Here is a 22,798-nt window from a genome sequence, read left to right on the forward strand (position 1 = left end):
TGTATCTCTCTATATATGTGTGTATCTCTCAGTGTGTCTGTGTGTCTCTCTCAATGTGTGTCTGTATGTGAGTGTGTCTCTCAGAGTGTGTGTGTGTGTGTCTCTCTCTCACTGTGTATGTGTGTCTCTCTCACTATATGAGTCTCTCTCTCAGGGTGTGTGTCCCTGCCTCAGTGTTTCCATCCAATTTAGAGTGTGTGTGTTTGTCTCTCATTGTGTCTGTGACTCTCTCTCTGTATGTATGTCTTTCATGGTATGTGTATCTCTGTGTGTGTGACCCTCTCAGTATGTGTGCGTTTGTCTCAGTGTGTGCGTCTCTCTAGTTTGTGTAATTATGTATCTCTCAGTGTGTATCTCTCTCACTGTGTGTGTGTCTCTCACAGTGTGTATTTGTGTATCTCAGTGTGTGTGTGTGTCTCTTTCAGTGTGTGTTGTGTCTCTCTCTGTATGTGTGTGTCTCTCAGTGCTATTATGTTTCTCTCTGTGTGTGTATTGTGTCTGTCTCTGTATGTGTGTCTCTCTCAGTGTGTGTGTGTGTCTTTCTCAGTGTGTGGGTCTCTTTCAAAGACTGTCTCACTCTCTCAGTGATTCCATCCCATTCAGTGTGTGTTTGGGTCCCTCATTGTGTGTGTGTGTGTGTGTGTGTGAGTCGTTGTATGTGTGTGTCACTCATTGCATGTGTGTCTCTCTGTGTCATTGTGTGTCTCCCTCTGCCAGTGTGTGTGTCTCCCTCTGCCAGTGTGTGTGTGTCTTCCTCTCCCAGTGTATGTGTGTCTCTCGCAGTGTGTGTGTATCTCTCTCTCAATGTGTATGTCTCTATCTCAGTATCTTTGTTTTTCCCTCTTTGTGTGTGAGTCTCAACCCAAAACCATGAATTTCAACTTTTTCTCCAGTGCACATGGAACCTTTTCCAGGATAGATCACATACTGGGCCATAAATCTAGCCTTGGTGAATTCAAAAATTTGATATCATTCCAAGCATCTTTTCTGACCAGAAAGAAGTAAGATTAGATGTCAATTACAGGAGAAAAGCTATTAAAGATCCCAGCATATGGAGGCTGAACAACACACTGCTGAATAACCAACAAATCCGAGAAGAAATCAAAAAAGAAATCAAAATATGCATACAAATGAATGAAAATTAAAAAAAAAAACACCCCAAAACCTATCAGTTCAGTTCAGTTCATTTTAGTCGCTCAGTCGTGTCTGACTGTTTGCAACCCTATGAATTGCATCATGCCAGTCCTCCCTGTCCAACACCAACTCCCAGAGTTCACTCAAACTCACGTCCATCGAGTCAGTGATGCCATCCAGCCATCTCATCCTCTGTCGCCCCTTCTCCTCCTGCCCCCAATCCCTCTCAGAATCAGAGTCTTTTCCAATGAGTCAACTCTTCGCATGAGGGCCAAAGTATTGAAGTTTCAGTTTTAGCATAAGTCCTTCCAAAGAACACCCAGAACTGATCTTCTTTAGAATGGACAGGTTGGATCTCCTTGCACTCCAAGGGACTCTCAAGAGTCTTCTCCAACACCACAGTTCAAAAGCATCAATACTTTGGTGCTCAGCTTTCTTCACAGTCCAACTCTCACATCCATACATGACTACTGGAAAAACCATAGCCTTGACTAGATGGACCTTTGTTGGCAAAGTAATGTCTCTGCTTTTTAATATGCTATCTAGATTGGTCATAACTTTCCTTTCAAGGAGTAAGTGTCTTTTAATTTCATGGCTGCAATCACCATCTTCAGTGATTTTGGAGCCCCAAAAATAAAGTCTGCCACTGTTTCCACTGTTTCCCCATCTATCTGCCATGAAGTGATGGGACCGGATGCCATGATCTTTATTTTCTGAATGTTGAGCTTTAAGCCAACTTTTTCACTCTCCTTTTTCACTTTCATCAAGAGGCTTTTGAGTTCCTCTTCACTTTCTGCCATAAGGGTGATGTCATCTGCATATCTGAGGTTATTGATATTTCTCCCGGCAATCTTGATTCCAGCCTATGCTTCTTCCAGCCCAGCATTTCTCATGATGTACTCTGCATATAAGTTAAATAAGCAGGGTGACAATATACAGCCTTGATGTACTCCTTTTGCTATTTGGAACCCGTGTGTTGTTCCACATCCAGTTCTAACTGTTGCTTCCTGACCTGCATATAAGTTTCTCAAGAGGCAGGTCAGGTGGTCTGGTATTCCCATCTCTTTCAGAATTTTCCACAGTTTACTGTGATCCACACAGTCAAAGACTTTGGCATAGTCAGTAAAGCAGAAATAGATGTTTTTCTGGAACTCTCTTGCTTTTTCAGTGACCCAGCAGATGTTGGCAATTTGATCTCTGGTTCCTCTGCCTTTTCTAAAACCAGCTTGAACATATGGAAGTTTACAGTTCACGTATTGCTGAAGCCTGGCTTGGAGAATTTTGAACATTACTTTACTAGCATGTGAGATGAGTCCAATTGTGTGGTAGTTTGAGCATTCTTTGACATTACTTTTCTTTGGGATTGTAATGAAAACTGACCTTTTCCATTGCTGTGGCCACTGCTGAGTGTTCCAAATTTGCTGGCATATTGAGTGCAGCACTTTCACAGCATCATCCTTCAGGATTTGAAATAGCTCGACTGGAATTCCATCACCTACACTAGCTATGTTCATAGTGATGCTTTCTAAGGCCCACTTGACTTCACATTCCAGGATGTCTGGGCCAAAACCTATGGGACACTATATAAGCAGTGCTAAGGGGAAGGTTCATAGCAATACAGGTTTACCTCAAAAAAACAAGAAAAAAGTCAAATAAAAAACCTAACTCTATATCTAAAGCCACTAGAAAAGGAAGAAATGAAAAACACCAAGGTTAGTAGAAGGAAATAAATTTTTTTAATTTATTTTTATTTTTTTTAATTTTATTTTATTTTAAAATTTTACATAATTGTATTAGTTTTGCCAAATATCAAAATGAATCCACCACAGGTAAAAATTATGGCAGAACACCTGTGGAGGATTCATGTTGATGTGTGGCAAAACCAATACAATATTGTAAAGTAATTAGCCTCCAATTAAAATAAATAAATTTAATTAAAAAAATTAGGGCAGAAGTATATGCAAAAGAAACAAAGGAGACCATAGCAAAAATCAACAAAGCTGAAAGCTGGTTCTTTGAGAAGATAAATAAAATTGGCAAACCATTAGCCAGACTCATCAAGAAACAAAAGGAGAAAAATCAAATCAACAAAATTAGAAATGAAAACGGAGAAATCACAACAAACAATACAGAAATACAAAGCATCATAAGAGACTACTATTAGCAACTATATGTCAATAAAATGGAAACTTGGAAGAAGTGGACAAATTCTTAGAAAAGTATAACTTTTCAAAACTGAACCAGGAAGAAATAGAAAATCTTAACAGACCCATCACAAGCACGGAAATTGAAACTGTAATCAGAAATCTTCCAGCAAACAAAAGCCCAGGCCCAGATGGCTTCACAGCTGAATTCTACCAAAAATTTAGAGAAGATCTAACACCTATCCTACTCAAACTCTTCCAGAAAATTGTAGAGGAAGGTAAACGGCCAAACTCATTATATGAGGCCACCATCACCCTCATACCAAAACCAGACAAAGATGCCACAAAAAAAGAAAACTACAGGCCAATAGAAGAACATAGATGCAAAAATCCTTAACAAAATTCTAGCAAACAGAATCTAACAACATACATAAAAGATCATACACCATGACCAAGTGGGCTTTATCCCAGGGATGCAAAGATTCTTCAATATCCACAAATTAATCAAGGTAATACACCACATTAACAAATTGAAAGATAAAAGCATATGATTGCCTCAATAGATGCAGAGAAAGACTTTGACAAAATTCAACATCCATTTCTGATAAAAACCCTCCAGTTCAGTTCAGTCGCCCAGTCATGTCCGACTCTTTGCGACCCCATGAATTGCAGCACGCCAGGCCTCCCTGTCCATTACCAACACCCAGAGTTCACTCAAACTCACAACCATCGAGTCAATGATGCCATCCAGCCATCTCATCCTCTGTTGGCCCCTTCTCCTCTTGCCCCCAATCCCTCCCAGCAGCAGAGTCTTTCCCAATGAGTCAACTCTTCGCATGAGGTGGCCAAAATACTGGAGTTTCAGCTTTAGCATCGGTCCTTCCAAAGAACACAGGACTGATCTTTAGAATGGACTGGTTGGATTGCCTTGCAGTCCAAGGGACTCTGAAGAGTCTTCTCCAACACCATAGTTCAAAAGCATCAATTCTTCCAGAAAGCAGGAATAGAAGGAATATACCTCAACATAATAAAAGCTATATATGACAAACCCACAGCAAACATTATCCTCAATGGTGAAAAACTGAAAGCATTTCCCCTAAAGTCAAGAACAAGACAAGGGTGTCCATTCTCACCACTACTAGTCTACATAATTTTGGAAGTTTTGGCCACAGCAGTCAGAGCAGGAAAACAAATAAAATGAATCCAGATTTGAAAAGAAGAAGTAAAACTCTCACTGTTTATAGATGACATGATTGTCTGCATAGAAAACCCTAAAGACTCCACCAGAAAATTACTAGAGGTAATCAATGAATATAATAAAGTTTCAGGATATAAAACTAACACACAGAAATCCCTTGCATTCCTATACATAACAACATAACAATGAGAAAACAGAAAGAGAAAATAAGGAAACAATTCCATTCACCATTGCAATGAAAAGAAAAAATTACTTAATATATCTACCTAAAGAAACAAATGGCAACCCATTCCAGTACTCTTGCCTGGAAAATCCCATGGACGGAGGAGCCTGGTAGGCTCCAGTCCATGGGGTCGCTAAGAGTTGGGCATGACTGAGTGACTTCACTTTCACTTTTCACTTTCGTGCATTGGAGAAGGAAATGGCAACCCACTCCAGTATTCTTGCCTGGAGAATCCCAGGGACAGAGGGGCCTGGTGGGCTGCCATCTATGGGGTCGCACAGAGTCAGACACGACTGAAGCAACTTAGCAGCAGCAGCAAAGAAACAAAAGACCCATAGAGAAAACTATAAAACACTGATGAAAGAAATCAAAGAGGACACAAATAGATGGAGAAATATAGCATGTTCATGGATCAGAAGAATCAATATAGTGAAAATGAGTATACTACCTAAAGCAATCTATAGATTCAATGCAATCCCTATCAAGCTACCAATGGTATTTTTCACAGAGCTAGAACAAATAACTTCACAATTTATATGGAAACACAAAAAACCTCGAATAGCCAAAGCAATCTTGAGAAATAAGAATGGAACTGGAGGAATCAACCTGCTTGACTTCAGGCTCCACTACAAAGCTACAGTCATCAAGACAGTATGGTACCGGCACAAAGACAGAAATATAGATCAACAGAACAAAATAGAAAGCCCAGAGATAAATCTATGCACCTATGGACACCTTATCTTTGACAAAGGAAGCAAGAATATACAATAGAGAAAAGACAATCTCTTTAACAAGTGGCATTGGGAAAACTGGTCAACTACTTGTAAAAGAAGGAAACTAGAACACTTTCTAACACCATACACAAAAATAAATTCAAAATGGATTAAAGATCTAAAGGTAAGACCAGAAACTATGAAACTCCTGGAGGAAATCATAGGCAAAACACTCTCCGACATAAATCACAGCAGGATCCTCTATGACCCACCTCCCAGAGTAATGGAAATAAAAGGAAAAATAAACAAATGGGACCTAATTAAACTTAAATGCTTCTTTACAACAAAGGAAACTATAAGCAAGGTGAAAAGACAGCCTTCAGAATGGGACAAAATAATAGCAAACGAACCAACTGACAAAGAATTAATCTTAAGAATATACAAGCAACTCCTGCAGCTCAATTCCAGAAAACTAAATGACCCAATCAAAAAATGGGCCAAAAAACTAAACAGACATTTCTCCAAAGAAGACATACAGATGTCTAACAAACACATAAAAAGATGCTCAACATCACTCATTATCAGAGAAATGCAAATCAAAACCACAAAGAGGTACCATTTCATGCCAGTCATAATGGCTGCTCTCCAAAAGTCTACAAACAATAAATGCTGGAGAGGGTGTGGAGAAAAGGGAACCCTCTTACCCTGTTGGTGGGAATGCAATCTAGTACAGCCACTATGGAAAATAGTGTGGAAATTCCTTAAAAACTGGAAATAGAACTGCCATACGACCCAGTAATCCCACTGCTGGATATACGCACCAAGGAAACCAGAATTGAAAGAGACACGTGTACCCCAATGTTCATCACAGCACTGTTTATAATAGCCAGGACATGGAAGCAACCTAGGTGTCCATTGGGAGACGAATGGATAAGAAAGCTGTGGAACATATACACAGTGGAATATTACTCAGCTATTACAAAGAATGCATTTGAATCAGTTCTAATGAGGTGGATGAAACTGGAGCCTATTATACAGAGTGAAGTAAGCCAGAAAGAAAAACACCAATACAGTATACTAATGCATATATGTGGAATTTAGAAAGATGATAATGATAACACTATATGCAAGATAGCAAAAGAGACACAGATGTATAGAACAGTCTTTTGGACTGTGTGGGAGAAGATGCTGCTAAGTCACTTCAGTCGTGTCCAACTCTGTGTGACCCCATAGACAGCAGCCCACGAGGCTCCCCCGTCCCTGGGATTCTCCAGACAAGAACACTGGAGTGGGTTGCCATTTCCTTCTCCAATGCATTAAAGTGAAAAGTGAAAGTGAAGTCGCCCAGTCGTGTCCGACCCTCAGCGACACCATGGACTGCAGCCTTCCAGGCTCCTCTGTCCATGGGATTTTCCAGGCAAGAGTACTGGAGTGGGATGCCATTTCCTTCTCCATGTGGGAGAAGATGAGGGTGGGATGATTTGATAAAATAGCATTGAAACATGTATATTATCATATGTGAAGCATATTGCCAGTCCAGGTTTGATGCATGACACAGGGTGCTCAGGGCTTGTGCACTGGGATGACCCAGAGGGATGGGATGGGGAGGGAGGTGGGAGGGGGGATCAGGGTGGGGAACACATGTACATCCATGGCTGATTCATGTCAATGTATGGCAAAACCAGTACAATATTGTAAAGTAATTAGCCTCCAATTAAAGTAAATTAAAAAATAAAATAAAATGTGAAGAGATACATATAAAAAATAAATAAATAAAAAGTACCAATACATGCTACAATATGGATGAGCTTTGAAAACATTGTGAAAGATGCCAGGTGAAAAATGCAGCATATTGTTTGATTCCTTTAATGTGAAATGTCCAGAATTTGAAAGATTAGTGGTTAGCAGGGCCTGGCCAGAATTGTAGGGGAACTGCCTAATGCCGATGAAGTCTTGTTTAGGGGGAGGAAAATATCTTGTAGTTGGACAGAAGGGAGGCTCCACAACACTGTGAATGTGCTAAATGCCACTGAGTTGTCCACTTCAAAAGAGTGACTTGTATGGAATGAGAATTCTATCTCAATTTAAAAACAGGTGATTTCTTTATGCTAGAGGCCACCACAGCTCCTGAGTCAAAACACAGCAGTGTATACAGAAGCAGGTGTGAGCTGCAGTGGCGGTCACCGCTTCTCCCTACTCACCCTACACATGTGCCAAAGAGCCCTTCCTTGTGTGCATCCTCTCATCACATCTGTGCAGCACTTGGGAGCACCACCCAGTGCCAGTACTCTAGGTCACAGGGGAAAGGCTACATGCTGCACCCCCTGTTCCCTCCTCTAACAAAGACAACAGCACAGTAAGGTCACTCTTGACCTTTCCCACCTAACCATTGCACATTACCATATGACAACAGCAGCTGGAACAAACTCCCAGAAGTCCTTGTTGCCTAGGCTGGTTCAGCCCTCCTGCTTTTGCCCTCTACCACCCCACTCTGAGGACCATTGTGCAAATGTTCTGGGCAATTCAGTTGGCATGCTCCCATTGTAGAGTTGCCCTGGGGTTAAGATGGCACTGGAGGAAGGGCAGGACTGTACAGTCACTCCATTCTCTCACCAGACCCCTGCCTAGATTGCCATGGGCTGGGACACATGTGTATCCATTTGTGTTTCTGCACCCCTGGGGTCTGATTGACAAGGAGTTGGCCCAGGGTTGGGTCCTGACTCCTCCCAGAGGAGTTGCTCTGGGAATGGATGAAGAAGTAGCCTGGCCACGTGGGAAAGGACCCCTGAGAGGGGTGGGAGGTATGCATTTCTCTCCCTCCCCCTACTTTGGCTGTCTCTCTGCAAACCATTCCAGGTCAATCTGCTGATTTAGAGGGACCAGAGGGTGATTGATGGCTGACAGGTAGAGCGGCCCAAGTGGATTCTGGGAGGTCTTGAAAGAGGCATGCCTGGGAGCACGTTGGGGAACAACTGAGCCACACTGGGGAAGGGGCAAAGATCGCTGGTACCTGGGGATGCAGGGCAGGCCTCTCAGACCTCAGGGCCCTGGCCTTTGTCTGTGGGCAAATTCCTGCTGATGCTGGTCTCCAGGCATCCCTCAATCCTCCCAAGAGGAATTCTTGGAGGGCCAGAATAGACTGGATAGAGAGAGGGAGGCATTATCCTGCCTGCCCTGCAGGTGGTCCCCAGTAGATCTAGTGATGGAAGCCATAGGACACACCTGCTCAGAGGAGAGGTCAAGGACACATCCTGGGAGTCCTTTTCTTTCCTTGTTTACCAGCAAGGGGCTCCAGTGCATTCCTTCTAAGTGATGGGGGCTGTTTGTTGCTGGCCTGTTTACTCACAGCTTGGGGTAGCTGCTCTGTTTGGCAGGACCGGCACCATTGCTACCATCTGGGCACACAGAGAGAAAGGGTCAGTGCTGGAGGAGAGGCATCCTGATATACGTGGTGGTGGCAGGGACACAACTGCTCTTGTTGAGCACTTAGGGCTGGGCACCTCCTTAGGACTCTTAGGCATTGGAGTCCTATGTTCGAGCAACACACTTCACCTGGGCCTGAGGGTGCTTGCCATGGGGTGTGTGCATAGGCCCGAGGAAGATCAACTTTGATGACATGAGACTCAGTCTGGGGAGAATCCATGGGGACTCTCTGGACAAGAAGTGTTCTGAGCTTGGTCTTAAAGGCCCAGCCAGAGTTAAAGGGTGGGACACTAGGGGAGAAAGTGTTGCCAGTCTGTCAGAGAGGAGATCTATATGTGCCCTGCTTCATGTGTGCTGGGAGTTCCTGGCACATCAAAAGAGGCTGGAGAGGCAAACAGGGACTCGCAATGAAGTCTTCCTTAATTGGTAGACAGCTCTTTTGATATCTGCTATGGAGGTGCATTCCATGAAAAATGCATAACGTGATCTGCATCAAGAGAGAGGCAGCTGACTACATTTTTTGCAAAAGGAACTGCTAAGATTACATTTCAAGACTGGCAAGAAAGCATTTTGGAAGACCCCAGCAGTTGACACTCTCTGTGAAGCCTTGGAAGCTAGGCCAGGTCTGGACAGCTGTGCATAATAAATGGGCACTATTTAAAGCTTCTTAATGTGTACCTATGGGGCGAAAGTAAAAGTCGCTCAGTTGTGTCTTAACTCTTTGTGACCCCGTGAACTATACAGTCCATGGAATTCTCCAGGCTAGAATACTAGAGTGGGTAGCTCTTCCCTTCTCCAGGGGATTTTCCAAACCAGGAATCGAACACAGGTTTCCCCCATTGTAGGCAGATTCTTTATCAGCTGAGCCACAAGGGAAGTTCTATGTTCCTATAGGGTACATGAGGCTGGATTAGGTCAGTGCAGCTCTTGCCCATGGGTGTGGTTTTCTTATCAGTGAGGCCACATGCAGTGGTGGATGCTGGGCTCAGCCATCCTCAGTCTTTGGGCTCCCTTTGGTCAACTTCCAACAGTTTTCCTGGCTCAACTCACCACAACAATTTGGCAGTGTTTTTGCCCTCGTTTGTCTTTCTTTACAAGATCTCCTTCCTTCAATTCACTGACCAAACTCATTTCATTCTTAGCAACGCTTGTCATCACTGCAAGCTGCATCTTTAAATGGCTTCGGGGTCCCAAGGTTAGAAGGGTTTAGAATTTCAGAAGACTCCACTTTTCTTCTTTCTTTCCCTCTGTATCCCTCCTCCTATCCAAGAGTTTTGGCACAACAGTACTGGAATTGGTTCTAAAACTTGTAGGTCCAGATCATTTTTCCCACCTGCATCATCTAAGCAAGAATTGACTGACTTAAAAGAATGTAAATGGGCTCCCCCAGACCAGTAGGCACTCCTGGCCTCTGTGAGGTCCAACAAGAAACTTAAGAGCAGAAGACCCAGTTTCTTAAGTCACATTTCCAAGCACATGGTGACAAAGAGCAACAATACAATAAAGGAAGTTAAGGTTTTGGTCTGATAACCTCCTCACCTCTTTCTTATCATAGACTGAAATATGGAAGTAGCTTCTATGATTTGAGCTCCGTGATTTTAAGTCATACTTCTTTTCTGTATAATTTCTCTAACTTGTGCCATTGTCTATTGTGCTAGGTTGAATTGAGTTCCCCCTAAAGCATATGTTGGTATTGTCCCTGGTGACTCAGTTCTAAAGAACCAGCCTGCCAATATGGGAGATCTGGGTTTGACCCCTGGGTGGGGAATATCCCCTGGAGAAGGCAATGACAACCCACTCCAGTATTCTTGCCTGGGAAATCCCATAGACAGAGGAGCCTGGTGGGCTACAGTCCATGGGGTTGCAAAGAGTTGGACATGTCTGAGGGACTGACACACACACATATATTTCATTTATTAATGTATACCTTTCCCACATAAAAACCAAAAAAGAAAAATTTAAAAGTTAAATCATAGAAACTTAGTGCAAACATCTGATGTTTTGCATGGATTACAAAAATCTGTGCTTGCCTGCCTAAATTTGAATTCTGTGGTACCTTTCCTATCATTAAGAGGAAAAAAAACCCATAAAATCATTGTTAAAAGAGTGAAGACTGCCACCCCAATAACCTAAGATACATTGAGAAATTTTTTACTTCATTCCATTGTGGAGCATGAAATTAAATCAGTCTTTAAACTTTTAGTTCTCAGGACCCCTTTGCATTCTTAAAATTTATCGAGAACTTCAAAGAGTTCTTGTTTATGTGGGTTATAAATATCAATATTTACTGTATTAAAATTGAAAATGAGAAATTAAAATATTATTTAGTCATTTAAAGATGACAGTAATAAAGCCACTGCATGTTAACATGAATAACATATTCTATGAAAAAAATCTGTACAAAACAGATGAAAGTTAGTGGAAAGAACGGCATTGCTTTACATTTTTGTAACCCTCTTTGATGTATGGCTTAATGTGAGAGAGCTGGGAAATCATGTCTGTTTCTGACTTTACTCTGTCACAATATCACACTTTGGTTGCCTCTGGAAAATTCCACCTTACCCTGGGAAAAAGTGCAAAAAGGAAAAACATCTTAGCAGCATTATGAAGAGAGATTTGATCCTGTAGATTCCAGCTGAAAGGGTCTCAAGGACTCCCAGGGTTCCCTGGACTCTGCTTTGAGAACTGCAGTGTTACTTCGTACTTCTTGGGTCCTGAAAACATATTTATTAATTACACTGAAGCTGGTCATTGTTATAATTAATCATACTTTACATTTGTGGATGCAGTCATTCCCCCTGTACTATCTGATGCTGTTACTGGGTGGAAAGCAATCTGGAGCAGCACTGGGGAGTCGAAGGAATGGCAAAAGATCAGAATGAAACAGTGGTTAGGCCAGGGCTATGGAGGGACCTGAAAGTTAGCAGTGTGGAGGAATGGGTTTGTGAACAAGCATTTCTGTAAGCTTCTACTTGCAGCTGGACATGAAAAGATAAACAGGACAAGGCCATTCCCTTGGAAAATTAAGAACTCAGCATGGGGGACAGATAAAGACAAACTTAAGTATAACACACAAAACCACGAGGTCATTGTTACAAGGAGTAGCAACAGAACGTGGGAGTGGATTGTTGCAGATAGGGAACAGATCAGAGAAAGCAGTCTTCTAGGGAGGCCTGGCGTGCTGGGATTCATGGGGTCACAAAGAGTCTGACACGACTGAGCGACTGAACTGAACTGACTGATGGGTGGACCTGGAGAATTTTTCTAAGGTGACCCAGGAAGGAAACATTCTAGATGGGGTGAAGGGAGTGTCTGAAAGCATGGAGGCAGGACTAGATCTCCAGTATTGAGAGCACCACTGCTCCAGTGCTGAGGGTGGGCTGTGAGAGGAGGTAGAGGTCTAGGAACCAAAACATCAGCATCCTTGGAAAGTTTCAGAAATGCAAATCCTCAGGCCCCATACTGTTGAAGAAGTCTGATGGTCGAGAAAACAAGCACCACACTCGGAGAGTTGGAGAACTCAGGTTTATTACACCAGCAGGTCCAGAGGAGTTAACACTTCCAGCTCTGAACACTGAACAAAAGCATTACAAAGGTTTTATAGACAGTGCATGACATCAGACTGTAGTGGCAGTGCTGACTGTTAATAAGCTAGTTTATTTTATTTTATTTTTTTAATTTTATATTATTTTTAAATTTTACATAATTATATTAGTTTTGCCAAATATCAAAATGAATCCATCACAGGTATACATGTGCTCCCCATCCTGAACCCTCCTCCCTCCTCCCTCTCCATACCATCCCTCTGGGTCGTCCCATTGCACTAGCCCCAAGCATCCAGTATCGTGCATTGAACCTGGACTGGCATCTCGTTTCATACATGATATTTTACATGTTTCAATGCCATTCTCCCAAATCTTCCCACCCTCTCCCTCTCCCACAGAGTCCATAAGACTGTTCCATACATCAGTGTCTCTTTTGCTGTCTTGTACACAGGGTTATTGTTATCATCTTTCTAAATTCCATATATATGCATTAGTATACTGTATTGGTGTTTTTCCTTCTGGCTTACTTCACTCTGTATAATAGGCTCCAGTTTCATCCACCTCATTAGAACTGATTCAAATGAATTCTTTTTAATGGCTGAGTAATACTCCATTGTGTATATGTACCACAGCTTTCTTATCCATTCATCTGCTGATGGGCATCTAGGTTGCTTCCATGTCCTGGCTATTATAAACAGTGCTGCGATGAACATTGGGGTACACATGTCTCTTTCCCTTCTGGTTTCCTCAGTGTGTATGCCCAGCAGTGGGATTGCTGGATCATAAGGCAGTTCTATTTCCAGTTTTTTAAGGAATCTCCACACTGTTCTCCATAGTGGCTGTACTAGTTTGCATTCCCACCAACAGTGTAAGAGGGTTCCCTTTTCTCCACACCCTCTCCAACATAATAAGCTAGTTTAAACCGGGGGTTTCGTGCAAGTGGGAAGAGCTGTTAGGACACAGTGGGGGAGGGGGTGCCTGACCTTTACACAAACAAACGTGGTTAAGCAGGCAGCTCCTGGCATTGTTGTAAGTTTCCATTTTCCCAAACAGTCATAACTTACGTGACTTTGCAAGGAGCAAGCTGAGTTACAGAAGCAGAAGGAGTATTTAGTTATTTCTAGCTGGGTGTAGGTTTTAAATTTTCCTCTTCAATACTTCTGGAATGGAGCCCAGCACTCTGAACTTTAACAAACTCTCCAAGTGGTTCTGACAGGGAAGAAACTTCTAAAAACACAGCAGCCCAGCATTGGTTTTAGTGTACAGGGTTTGATGTGACTGAATTCTAAGCCCAGTCCCACCACTTATCAGCTTTGTCACCCCAGCAATACTCTTCACCTTTTGGAATCCCATTTCCTGCAACTCTGAGGTGGCCACAGTAAAGATATGTCCCTGATAGGTGTTTAGGCAGGCTTGGATAGGACAGTGTGTGTATAACATTCAGGCGGGGTCTCATGCAGCCCTCAGCAGAGGGAAAGGGACACCCTCTCTTGCCCACCCTTCTCCATGTGACTGCCCTCAATATGGAACTGGGCTCACTCAAACAAGTTCTCTTGCTCAGTTGACTAGTTTTGGTGATTACCCGTTTTGCCCCAATAAACACCATTCCCTTCCCTTTTTGGTTCCTCATCAGTAGAATGGAGATCATGAGATGTGCTCTTGGGCTAGAGCTAGGACGTGAGATTATGGGGAAACAATCTCTCCCACATCCTGGTGGGCACGCTTCTCTCGCTCTTTTCCCTCACTGCTGTGATTGTCCTTCCACGTGTGCCCAACATCACCTCCTAGAGGGAGCGCTCTTGCAGCATTCTTGTGGGAAGAAGCCTTACGGTTTTCTCAGAAGAGCTACGGAAAGCCCTGCTCTGCTTCCACTCCATCTCGATCTTGCCTCAGTCTCGGGGTGCCTGGGCTCGCCTCATTTTGTGTATGGGGGCGGGGCCAGGAGCTGGGAGGCTTGGGGGCATGATGGGAAGGGCTGTCAGTCACCACTCAGTCAGAAAGGCTAGTCTGGAGACTCTGAGCTGTGCGACCCTGGAAGTTGGAGGCTCAGTGAACTCCGTGCACCTTGGAGTCTACACACTGATCCCAGGGCTGATCTCAGATGAAGCAGGGCAGCCGGCACCTCCAGCATCCAGATCTTCATGTGGCATATGAAAATGCAGGTGCCAGTGTTTCAGCCCAGATCCCCAAATCAGACTCGCAAGGGTGGGACCGTGAAAGCTGCATCTGAGTCTCAGTGGCAGAGTGATACTGAGGAACATGTTTGAAACCCTGCCAGGTCAATGCTGGCAGCAGTCTCCAGCGAACCTGCCATACCAAGGTCATGGAGGGGGCATGTGCAAGGTTAAGGTCTTGAAAGATGGCTTTTGAAATCTCACATAGCTTTGGAATTGACGAAGACTCCAAGCTTCCAAATATAATTTTACAGCACAATTTTAGTGTTTCATCATATTCAAATTCCTTGGACTTAGAAATTCCCAGGTGGCTCAGACAGTAAAGAATCCGTGTGCAATTTGGGAGACCTGGGTTCCATCCCTGGGTTGGGAAGATCCCCTGGAGGAGGGCATGGTAACTGACTCCAGTATTCTTGCCTGGAGAATCCCCATGGACAGAGGAGTCTGGTGGGCTTGAGTCCATGGGATTGCAAAGAGTAGGACACGACTGTGTGACTAAGCACATACAAGTGATGTGGTCAGTAGCAGATAACCACAAGCCACTGGGAACCAGGTGTGCAGGATCCCGGGTGTGGATTGTGTGTGGTTTAGCACTGAATTGAATGACCTGGGCTGAGAAAGAATAAGTAAATATGTATTTGTGTGTGCTAAGGAGAAACATAGGTGAAAGAGTCATTGGATAATAGACTCATTGCTGCTAACGGATAAGGGCACATGCAGGTGATGTGGGCCAGGAGGAGGCTGAACTCCTCCTAGAGGAGGAGGAGTATTATTTAGACATTCCAACTGTGTACAATCTGAAATGTGATGAAGCGGAAGTTTGAGGTGAAAGACACAATGGTTTTATTGTGAATCAAAACAGCTCCCCTTTGCAAATTAAAAAAAAAAATCACATGGGCATGCAATTTTATCCCCATAACCTGGGGCTAAAGTTTTTTCCTGACTCATTGGAAAAGACCCCGATGCTGGGAAAGATCGAAGGCAGGAGGAGAAGGGGACAACAGAGTATGGGATGGTTGGATGGCATCACTGACTTGATGGACATGAGTTTGAGCAAGCTCCGGGAGTTGGTGATGGATAGGGAAGCCTGGCGAACTGCAGTCTATGGGGCTGCAAAGAGTCGGATACAACTGAGCGACTGAACTGAACTCAGTTGAACCTGGGGCAGTGACAGTTGATTCTAAGAACAAAAACACACTCAGGTTCACGTTAAATCTTTAATGTTTATTTTCCTATTGGGTTTTACAAAATAAACTAGCTTTTCTAACACTTTTCTTCCTCTCCAAAAAAAAAAAAAATAGTAATAATGAAATCTTGTTCCCAGATAGGATAACTATCCATGAGCTTCAGAATTTACCTGTTAAACTACCTTTCACTGTACTCTGACAGCAGCCATGTTTAGCTGAATGGAGACTTTTCTGTTACCCATTTCCCAGACCCTCCTGGTCCACCTACTGCTCAGGCAGCCTGGAATGACTTACACGTCTGCACTTACACTGCTGGAACCTGTCGGAGCTAGTTGATGAAAAAGTCAAAGGAAAAAGCTTGCTTGGTTTGGGACAAATGACTGAAATTTTTGGGAGGACATGGGTCGATGAGGGCAAAGCGCCTGCTTTGCTACAATCTATGCCAACTGGATGGGCTTGAAGCAGTCAGCCTGGACTCCAGGTCTAGACAAGTCAACTTGAGTCTATGATGGCTGTAGTCATCTTCCACAAGGGGACAGATGATGGCATGTAGGGGATCCAGTCACTGTCATATAGGAAGACAGCCAAGAGTCTGTCTATGTGGGGAAACCATTCAGCCATTGAAGAGCACCTCCCACAAATGGAATCTCAGGGAAGCCAAGGGTGAACATTTTTGCAGGGGTTGACAAAACACTGACTGCACGCAAAGTTTCATTCAGCCTCACATGGACCACATGCAGATCACCCGTTAACTTTGTTTGGATTTCAGGCTGCTTTTCCAAGAACCACTGGAAGGTAGTGGTAGTATACAGGAAACATCTCTGTCACTGGTTTCATCTCTCAGGGATTTTTTTCCAAATGGATAAGCATGGCAGGGAAAAATCAGGGCTTATCTTAAGGAGGAATCCAATCAATTGTGGATACCGTTGTGCCACAGGAGGAATGGCAAACCCATGTGGCTTTTCTGTATGAAACATGCCTTAGATCTTAAACACGATTGCTGCTTTGTATCCAATACAGGGGCTTTTTCATGTAATAAAAGAATGCATGTCCACCTTTAAAATATGACATAGAGTCAAAAGCCATGTCGTAAAAATATCTGGAAAACTACACATCTGGGCAAGTAGAGGGAAATACAGCTGTTTACAATATTTAACAAATTAGTGGTGTGAGGGTTTGGGGAAGAAAAAACTGACGATGACCATGCCACTCGCAGGTGCTAGAGATGGATCCAGAGTGAATTCAAGTGTGTTCCTGAGGCCTCGGATTTCCAGAAGGTGTTTACATGCCATGTGGAGTGGGAGGCTCATGCAGTTCATACAGACGGGGATTGTTGCTAATGGTGTGGCTGAGAAGCCTGCCCGATGCCCTGTTGGGCACAGGGGGAGAGTTTAGCCTTGTACCTCTCAGCTGATCTCTTTTTTATTTTCTTCAAGATTTTCTTATCAAATAGTTCTTTTTCCCGGTAACGCACAGGTGGCCCTTGCCGGTACTTTGCTTCTGCCTCCTTGTAGTCCAATCCATCCATTGTAGCAATTGAACAAATGATTGCTTCTGGCAGAAGAACTTCCAGAAGGAAGCTCACTGGGTCATCTCTTGTCAGAGCCAGCGCTTTCTTGTCTATGTGTTTGTAGATTTCTTGTAAATGTCTTACCACGGCATCTAGCTGATCGTCATCCTCCAGGTATGTTTCAACGCAGATCACATACCTCTCTGAATTCAGAAATGATTCAAGCCACTTGGATTCTTTCCTGCCTTTGACGATGTCCAGAAGATGTGGGTCGGCCCCCTTTCTGTTCACGATGAAGTCTACCAGCTTCTCATTGGCTCGGTCCCAAGCAGCCCTCATCCGGTCAGGGAGGATTCTCTTGCAGTGCCTCTTTGCAGCCACAGGGGTCTCCTCCTCAGAATCTTCCAGGTCGGAATAATTCACCTTGGGGAAATCCATCTGCAGATCACCTTCTTGGATGGCTTTCCTCATGGGGTAACTGATGTCAGCAGCATAATAGTCCAGGAAAGAGCCCACAAAAGACCCGCGAACAAGCCCTTCTCTGTAGCTGGAAATCAGTGAGAAACACCAGTTCACACTTGCCCCGTATACTTTGCTGGCTCTCTTCATTAGCTTTTCTTTGCCATTATAATCCAGATGCTTCAACCTTCGAAGAGGAACTTGAATGCCGCTCTTCTCACAGTGCATGTTGGCCTCAATCAAAAGCACCCTTGCGGTCTGCTCGGTTGGGCTGACACTCTTGACCACGGCTGGCCAAAATGGGTGATTCTGAAACTTAAACCAGACCAGCATTCCTCTCTCAATGGGACACAGCTCCTCTGGGCACGCCATGCTTGTCAGCTGTCCCACTTCCTTGCCCCCGCCTTTCTTGATGGCACTGGTGGGCTTAATAGCCTTTGAGCCAGCTGAGGGTTGAGATTCTTGCTGCTCTTCCTCACACCCTGGGGCCTGCAGCTTCCTTTTCTGTTTGCTAGGCAGAGTGAATAACGCAGGCCCAGGTTAGAGGCATTGGAGGATGCCTCTGCACCTTCCGAGCCTGAGTTGCAGGTGCCCTCTTCAGGGTCAACATTCACCGAGGAGGTAGCACGTTCAGGGGACACAGCCAGGGACTTTGGGCAGGTGTTGTGCACCCCCTCTTCTGGAGCCTTGGGCACAGTGAGGATGAAACCCGGTGTAAGTGATGGAAGCACACGTTCACCTCTAACATCTACACCCACCTCCTTCACTGTACAGGGCAAGGACATAACTTTTGAGGCGTCCTGCTTTTCCTTGCCCTCTTTCTCATGGTCATCTTCTGAAAGTGACAGGAAGCTTGGGTGCACCCCGGAGCTCTGAGATGACTCTGTTTGCATTTCGGTTGGGATCGGGGCGATGGGTGTGCACACCTGTGGTTTGTCCCCATATGGGCCATCCTCCCTCTCTGAAGGTACCACAGGTGATTTGGAGCTTTTGCTTTTCCTCACACTCCTTCGTAGGCCCCGCTTGGGCTTCTGACACCTTCTACAATGTTGCTTCTGCAGCCTCCTTGGAGACTGCATCTTGGACTCTGGATCACCCGCGACTCTTGCTGGAGTGAAATTTCCATTCTTATTCAGAACGTCCCAGGCCATTGTAATAGCGCATATGTAGGCCATTTCCTCTTCTTCTGGGGCGATGGGCTCCGGCTGGGCCGCTAGTGAGGTGGAGATGGATTCAATCATGGACTCCTTTAGGGTCTTTATCTTTGTTTTTTTCACTCTGATTTTTTCATCTATTGAGAGTATCTGAACTTCCAGAGAAAGGGCCCTTTTTCTCTTCTGTTGTGGTGAGACGCTGGGTCTGGACAAGACCTTGGCTGGCCAAAAGCGGCCTTTCCAAACGCATAGGACATACCTGGTGTCCATCATGATTCAACTTGGGTACTGAGGATTAGTTAGCTGAGGCTGAGGGGTCTGGCCGTCATACCCACAGCTACGGCAGGTCTCCCTTAAACAGTGTGCTTGCCCACAATCTTCGCCTATGACTACAAAGCGTTTATAGCTTGTGCAGCCTGTGCTTTTCTGCCCGAATCTTTGAAAGATGCCCGAGGTTGTGCTTTCAATGGCCTATAATGGAGAATACTAGAATATGGAAAAGAAGAAAAGAGTCAGGATGGGTTGGGGGGAGGGGCATATACCTTTTGTGAAAGTGGAAGGCTTGGCCAAAGAGCATTAATGAGAGATAAAGCAAGGAAGTTTTAAGGCTATTTATCCATGTGCCTAGGGATTAGAGACATGGCAGATACGTGGGGAGAAAATACCAAAGGTACCGGGGGAGTTTTACAAGCTCCTCAAACCCAACACCTTGCCTTATTTGTTACTGTGTGTGTGTTAGTCGCTCAGTCCTGTCCGACTCCTTGTGACCCCAAAGACTGTAGCCCACCAGACTCTTCTGTCCATGGAATTCTCCAGGCAAGAATACTGGAGTGGGTTGCCATTCCCATCTTCAGGGGATCTTCCTGACCTAGGGATAAAACCCTGATCTTCTGCACTGCAGACAGATTCTTTGCCATCTGAGCTACCAGGAAAGCCCTATTTGTTAATACTGTGCATGAAAGGGCAATCACGTGGGGAGGCGGGGATATCATGACTGGGACCTTGTTTGTGTCACTGGACATCCTGTGCCTTGTGTACTCCTTGGGGCCCTTCCCAGGAGAATGCTTCACTTTTTCTTTCTTACGGAGCCAGTGCCCCACTGCCTGTGCACCCAGGGGAGCCAGAGGTGATCACCAGCATACAGATATATTGGGTGTCAGCACATTGCTATGTTAAATAGCATGAGCTTGGACTCCAGAGGGGCATAGAGAACTGATTCCAGATGAAATGTTTAGGAAAAGGGGAAGAGCTTACCCTTGGCATGCGGATCTTGGCAGGTGTGGTTCTGGAACTGGATCTGTTGATTCTCAGACTCAGACTGCACATCTGCCAGACCCTTTGCCCTGCTCGGTGCTTCTGAAGTGCACAGAGTTCTCTCAGGGCTCAAACAGCATCAACTGTACAGACTCAGGATATAAGTACCTCCAAAGTGGATCTAGAAAATGCAAAAGAAGATAGGAAATTAAGCCACTGAACCAGGGATTGGTTCATCATGCTTCCTTCCCCAAGTCTGGAATGCATGCCACTCTGAAACAGAAATGTTAGTTAAATCTCACTTATAATGTGGGAGTCACGTTTATTTCTCCCTTCTGTTGCATTTTGAAATACTTCCACGGTAAGCTACTGACTTTCTGCCACTCCCTCCTATCTCAGAGGAGTGGGGACGACCAGCTCCATGAGAGCCTTCATCTGCCCTGAATACATAGGCTTAGTAGCAGCAGCCACAAAAGACCCCGAATTGCCAAAGCAACCTTAGGAAGGGTTGAATAGCCAAAGAAACCTTGAGAAAGGAGCCTCAGGAATCAGGCTCCCCGATTTCAGACGACACTACAAAGCTACGGTCATCAAACCAGTATGGTACGGGCATGAAAACGGAAACACAAACCAGTGGAACAGAAGACAGAGCCCTGAACAGATAGCCTTAGTAGTTCATCTGCCCTGAACACATAGCTTTAGTAGGAGCAGCCACAAAAGACCCTGAATCGCCAAAGCAACCTTGAGAAAGAAGGGTTGCATCGCTAAAGCAACCTTCAGAAAGGAGCCTCAGGAATCAGGCTCCCTGATTTCAGATGACTCTACAAAGCTATGGTCATCAAACAGGTATGGTACTGGCATGAAAACAGACACACAGACCAGTGGAACAAAAGTCAGAGCTGAGAAATACAGCCCGGTGCATACGGTCAATTCATGTATGACAAAGGAGGCAAGGGAAGATTGTCACTGAACATCACCAAGTCCGTGTGCCCAACCCACAGCAAGGGCAAACAATACTCAAACATTGGAGCTTGGAACAGAGAAAGGTTTATTACAAGGCCATGCAAGGAGATGGGCGGCTCATGCCCTATAAACCCCAATGTTACTGAAAGCTTTCATCAAAGCCCTCTTAAAAGCACTAGTTGAGGGAGGGAGGGAGATGCTTAGCTGTTACAAACTTCTTGTCAGAGCCTCTGTTCTTGAGGTCAGCTCATGGTCAGATGAGGTGTTCCTATAAATCTCTACCAAACAAATGTTATTCTCTGTCCCGATATGAAAGAGCAATGTCCCAAGGAGCAACTTTCACCCTCCAGGGTCCTGGGCCTGGCTAAGAGGAGGCAGAGCTCAGCCGGTAGCTCCCTCAGGGCCAGGTCACCAGACCCTCCTCATCTGTCATCACTGAAGGAGCCAGGTGCCCAACCCAAGTGGCCCCTCAGTCTCCTCAGGACTCCCCAAGGGGGAGAGACCAGGTCCCACGGACAGCAACCCAGGCTGACTGCCATTGCTACAGGATCAAAGAGATAGGGACAGGGGAGAGGTTCACTGCTTGCCTCAAAGGCTAGTGGGGGGCCTTGGTGAGGGCTCTGGAGCCATATAGGACACAGCCCCCAGCCTGTTCTCTGAGATTCCAGCTAAGGCCAGGTGAGCTGGAGGGCCTCAGGGAGAAGGCCCAGATCTGCCTCTTACCTCACTCTTCACTTCACTGACCACCACTCCACTGTTGTCTGAATCGTCACTAAGCATCCTTTCTTAACAGTTGATAGCTTGTGAGCGGGGGCCACTGCTGCATTGTCCAACGGCTGAGCAGGACCACTGTGGCACCGACCAGTGGCTGATCAGGGCCACTAACTATCACTCATTGACAGTCGGTTGCCAGTGGGCTCCGCCCACTGTGACACTGACCAATGGCTGAGAAGGACCCATTGCCTGGTAACAGGGTGCAGAGTAATAATGCAGAGAGAGCAACGGCTGCTGTGCTAGGGGCTGAACTCACTGGGTTCTGTTACAATTCTCCCCTTTTCTTTGATACTCCTCAGTCTTGAGGATAACACATGAGTATGTTTAAACATGGCAGAGGAATTTGTGTTTAGGGTGTCTGGGTTTCAACCTCCAATTCCATTTCATCCTTCCCCAAGTCTTTCAGGGAATGTGGCAACAACCTGTCTAGCTGTTTCCTGTTGAAGTGGGGCATAGTCCTACCTTGACTGGGGAATTGATATCAAGTTGTAAATACTCCCAAGTTCCAAGTCCTCAATTCGCCTTTTATATAAGAAAGATTTTGTATAAAAGATTTAGGAGAATGAGCCTGAAAACCAGCCTGGACCTGAATTCAGGAGAATAAGCCTGAAAACCAGTCTGGGGAGACGTGTTGTCTGGTAGCCAGACTTGCAAAAGTATAATATACCAAATTATTTTAGGTCATGAGTAACTTGAGGGGCATGGCTTCTGAATATCTGGAGAACATAGATCAAAATCAGTAATATTCCAGACAGAGACCTTAACCATTATAATCATATACACCAGTTGACTGAGTAACCAGTCCTTCTGTTAGTCTCATCAAAGTGAAAAGGAGCCAGAACTGGGGTAAGAACAACACATGTCACAAAGACCCTGGAAAAATGGTATTTGGTAATGGAGGGCCGTCCTCTTTTTGCTCTAAAAGCATCACCGCTTGCCCTGA

The 22,798-nt window shown here is 44.8% G+C and overlaps 1 protein-coding gene across 1 annotated transcript; it reads right to left on the bottom strand.

Moving 5' to 3' along the window:
* Positions 1 to 15,385: 15,385 nt before the first annotated feature.
* LOC133242773 (PWWP domain-containing DNA repair factor 3B-like) lies at positions 15,386 to 21,973 on the bottom strand. Its single transcript, XM_061408926.1, is given in 4 exon segments — positions 15,386 to 18,210; positions 18,213 to 19,350; positions 20,119 to 20,299; positions 21,805 to 21,973. Coding segments are annotated over 2 exon segments (2,058 nt in total). The 5' UTR covers positions 19,138 to 19,350; positions 20,119 to 20,299; positions 21,805 to 21,973; the 3' UTR covers positions 15,386 to 17,077.
* Positions 21,974 to 22,798: the final 825 nt, after the last annotated feature.

The sequence above is a fragment of the Bos javanicus genome, chromosome X (assembly GCF_032452875.1).
Source record: "Bos javanicus breed banteng chromosome X, ARS-OSU_banteng_1.0, whole genome shotgun sequence".
NCBI classification, from domain to species: Eukaryota; Metazoa; Chordata; class Mammalia; order Artiodactyla; family Bovidae; genus Bos; species Bos javanicus.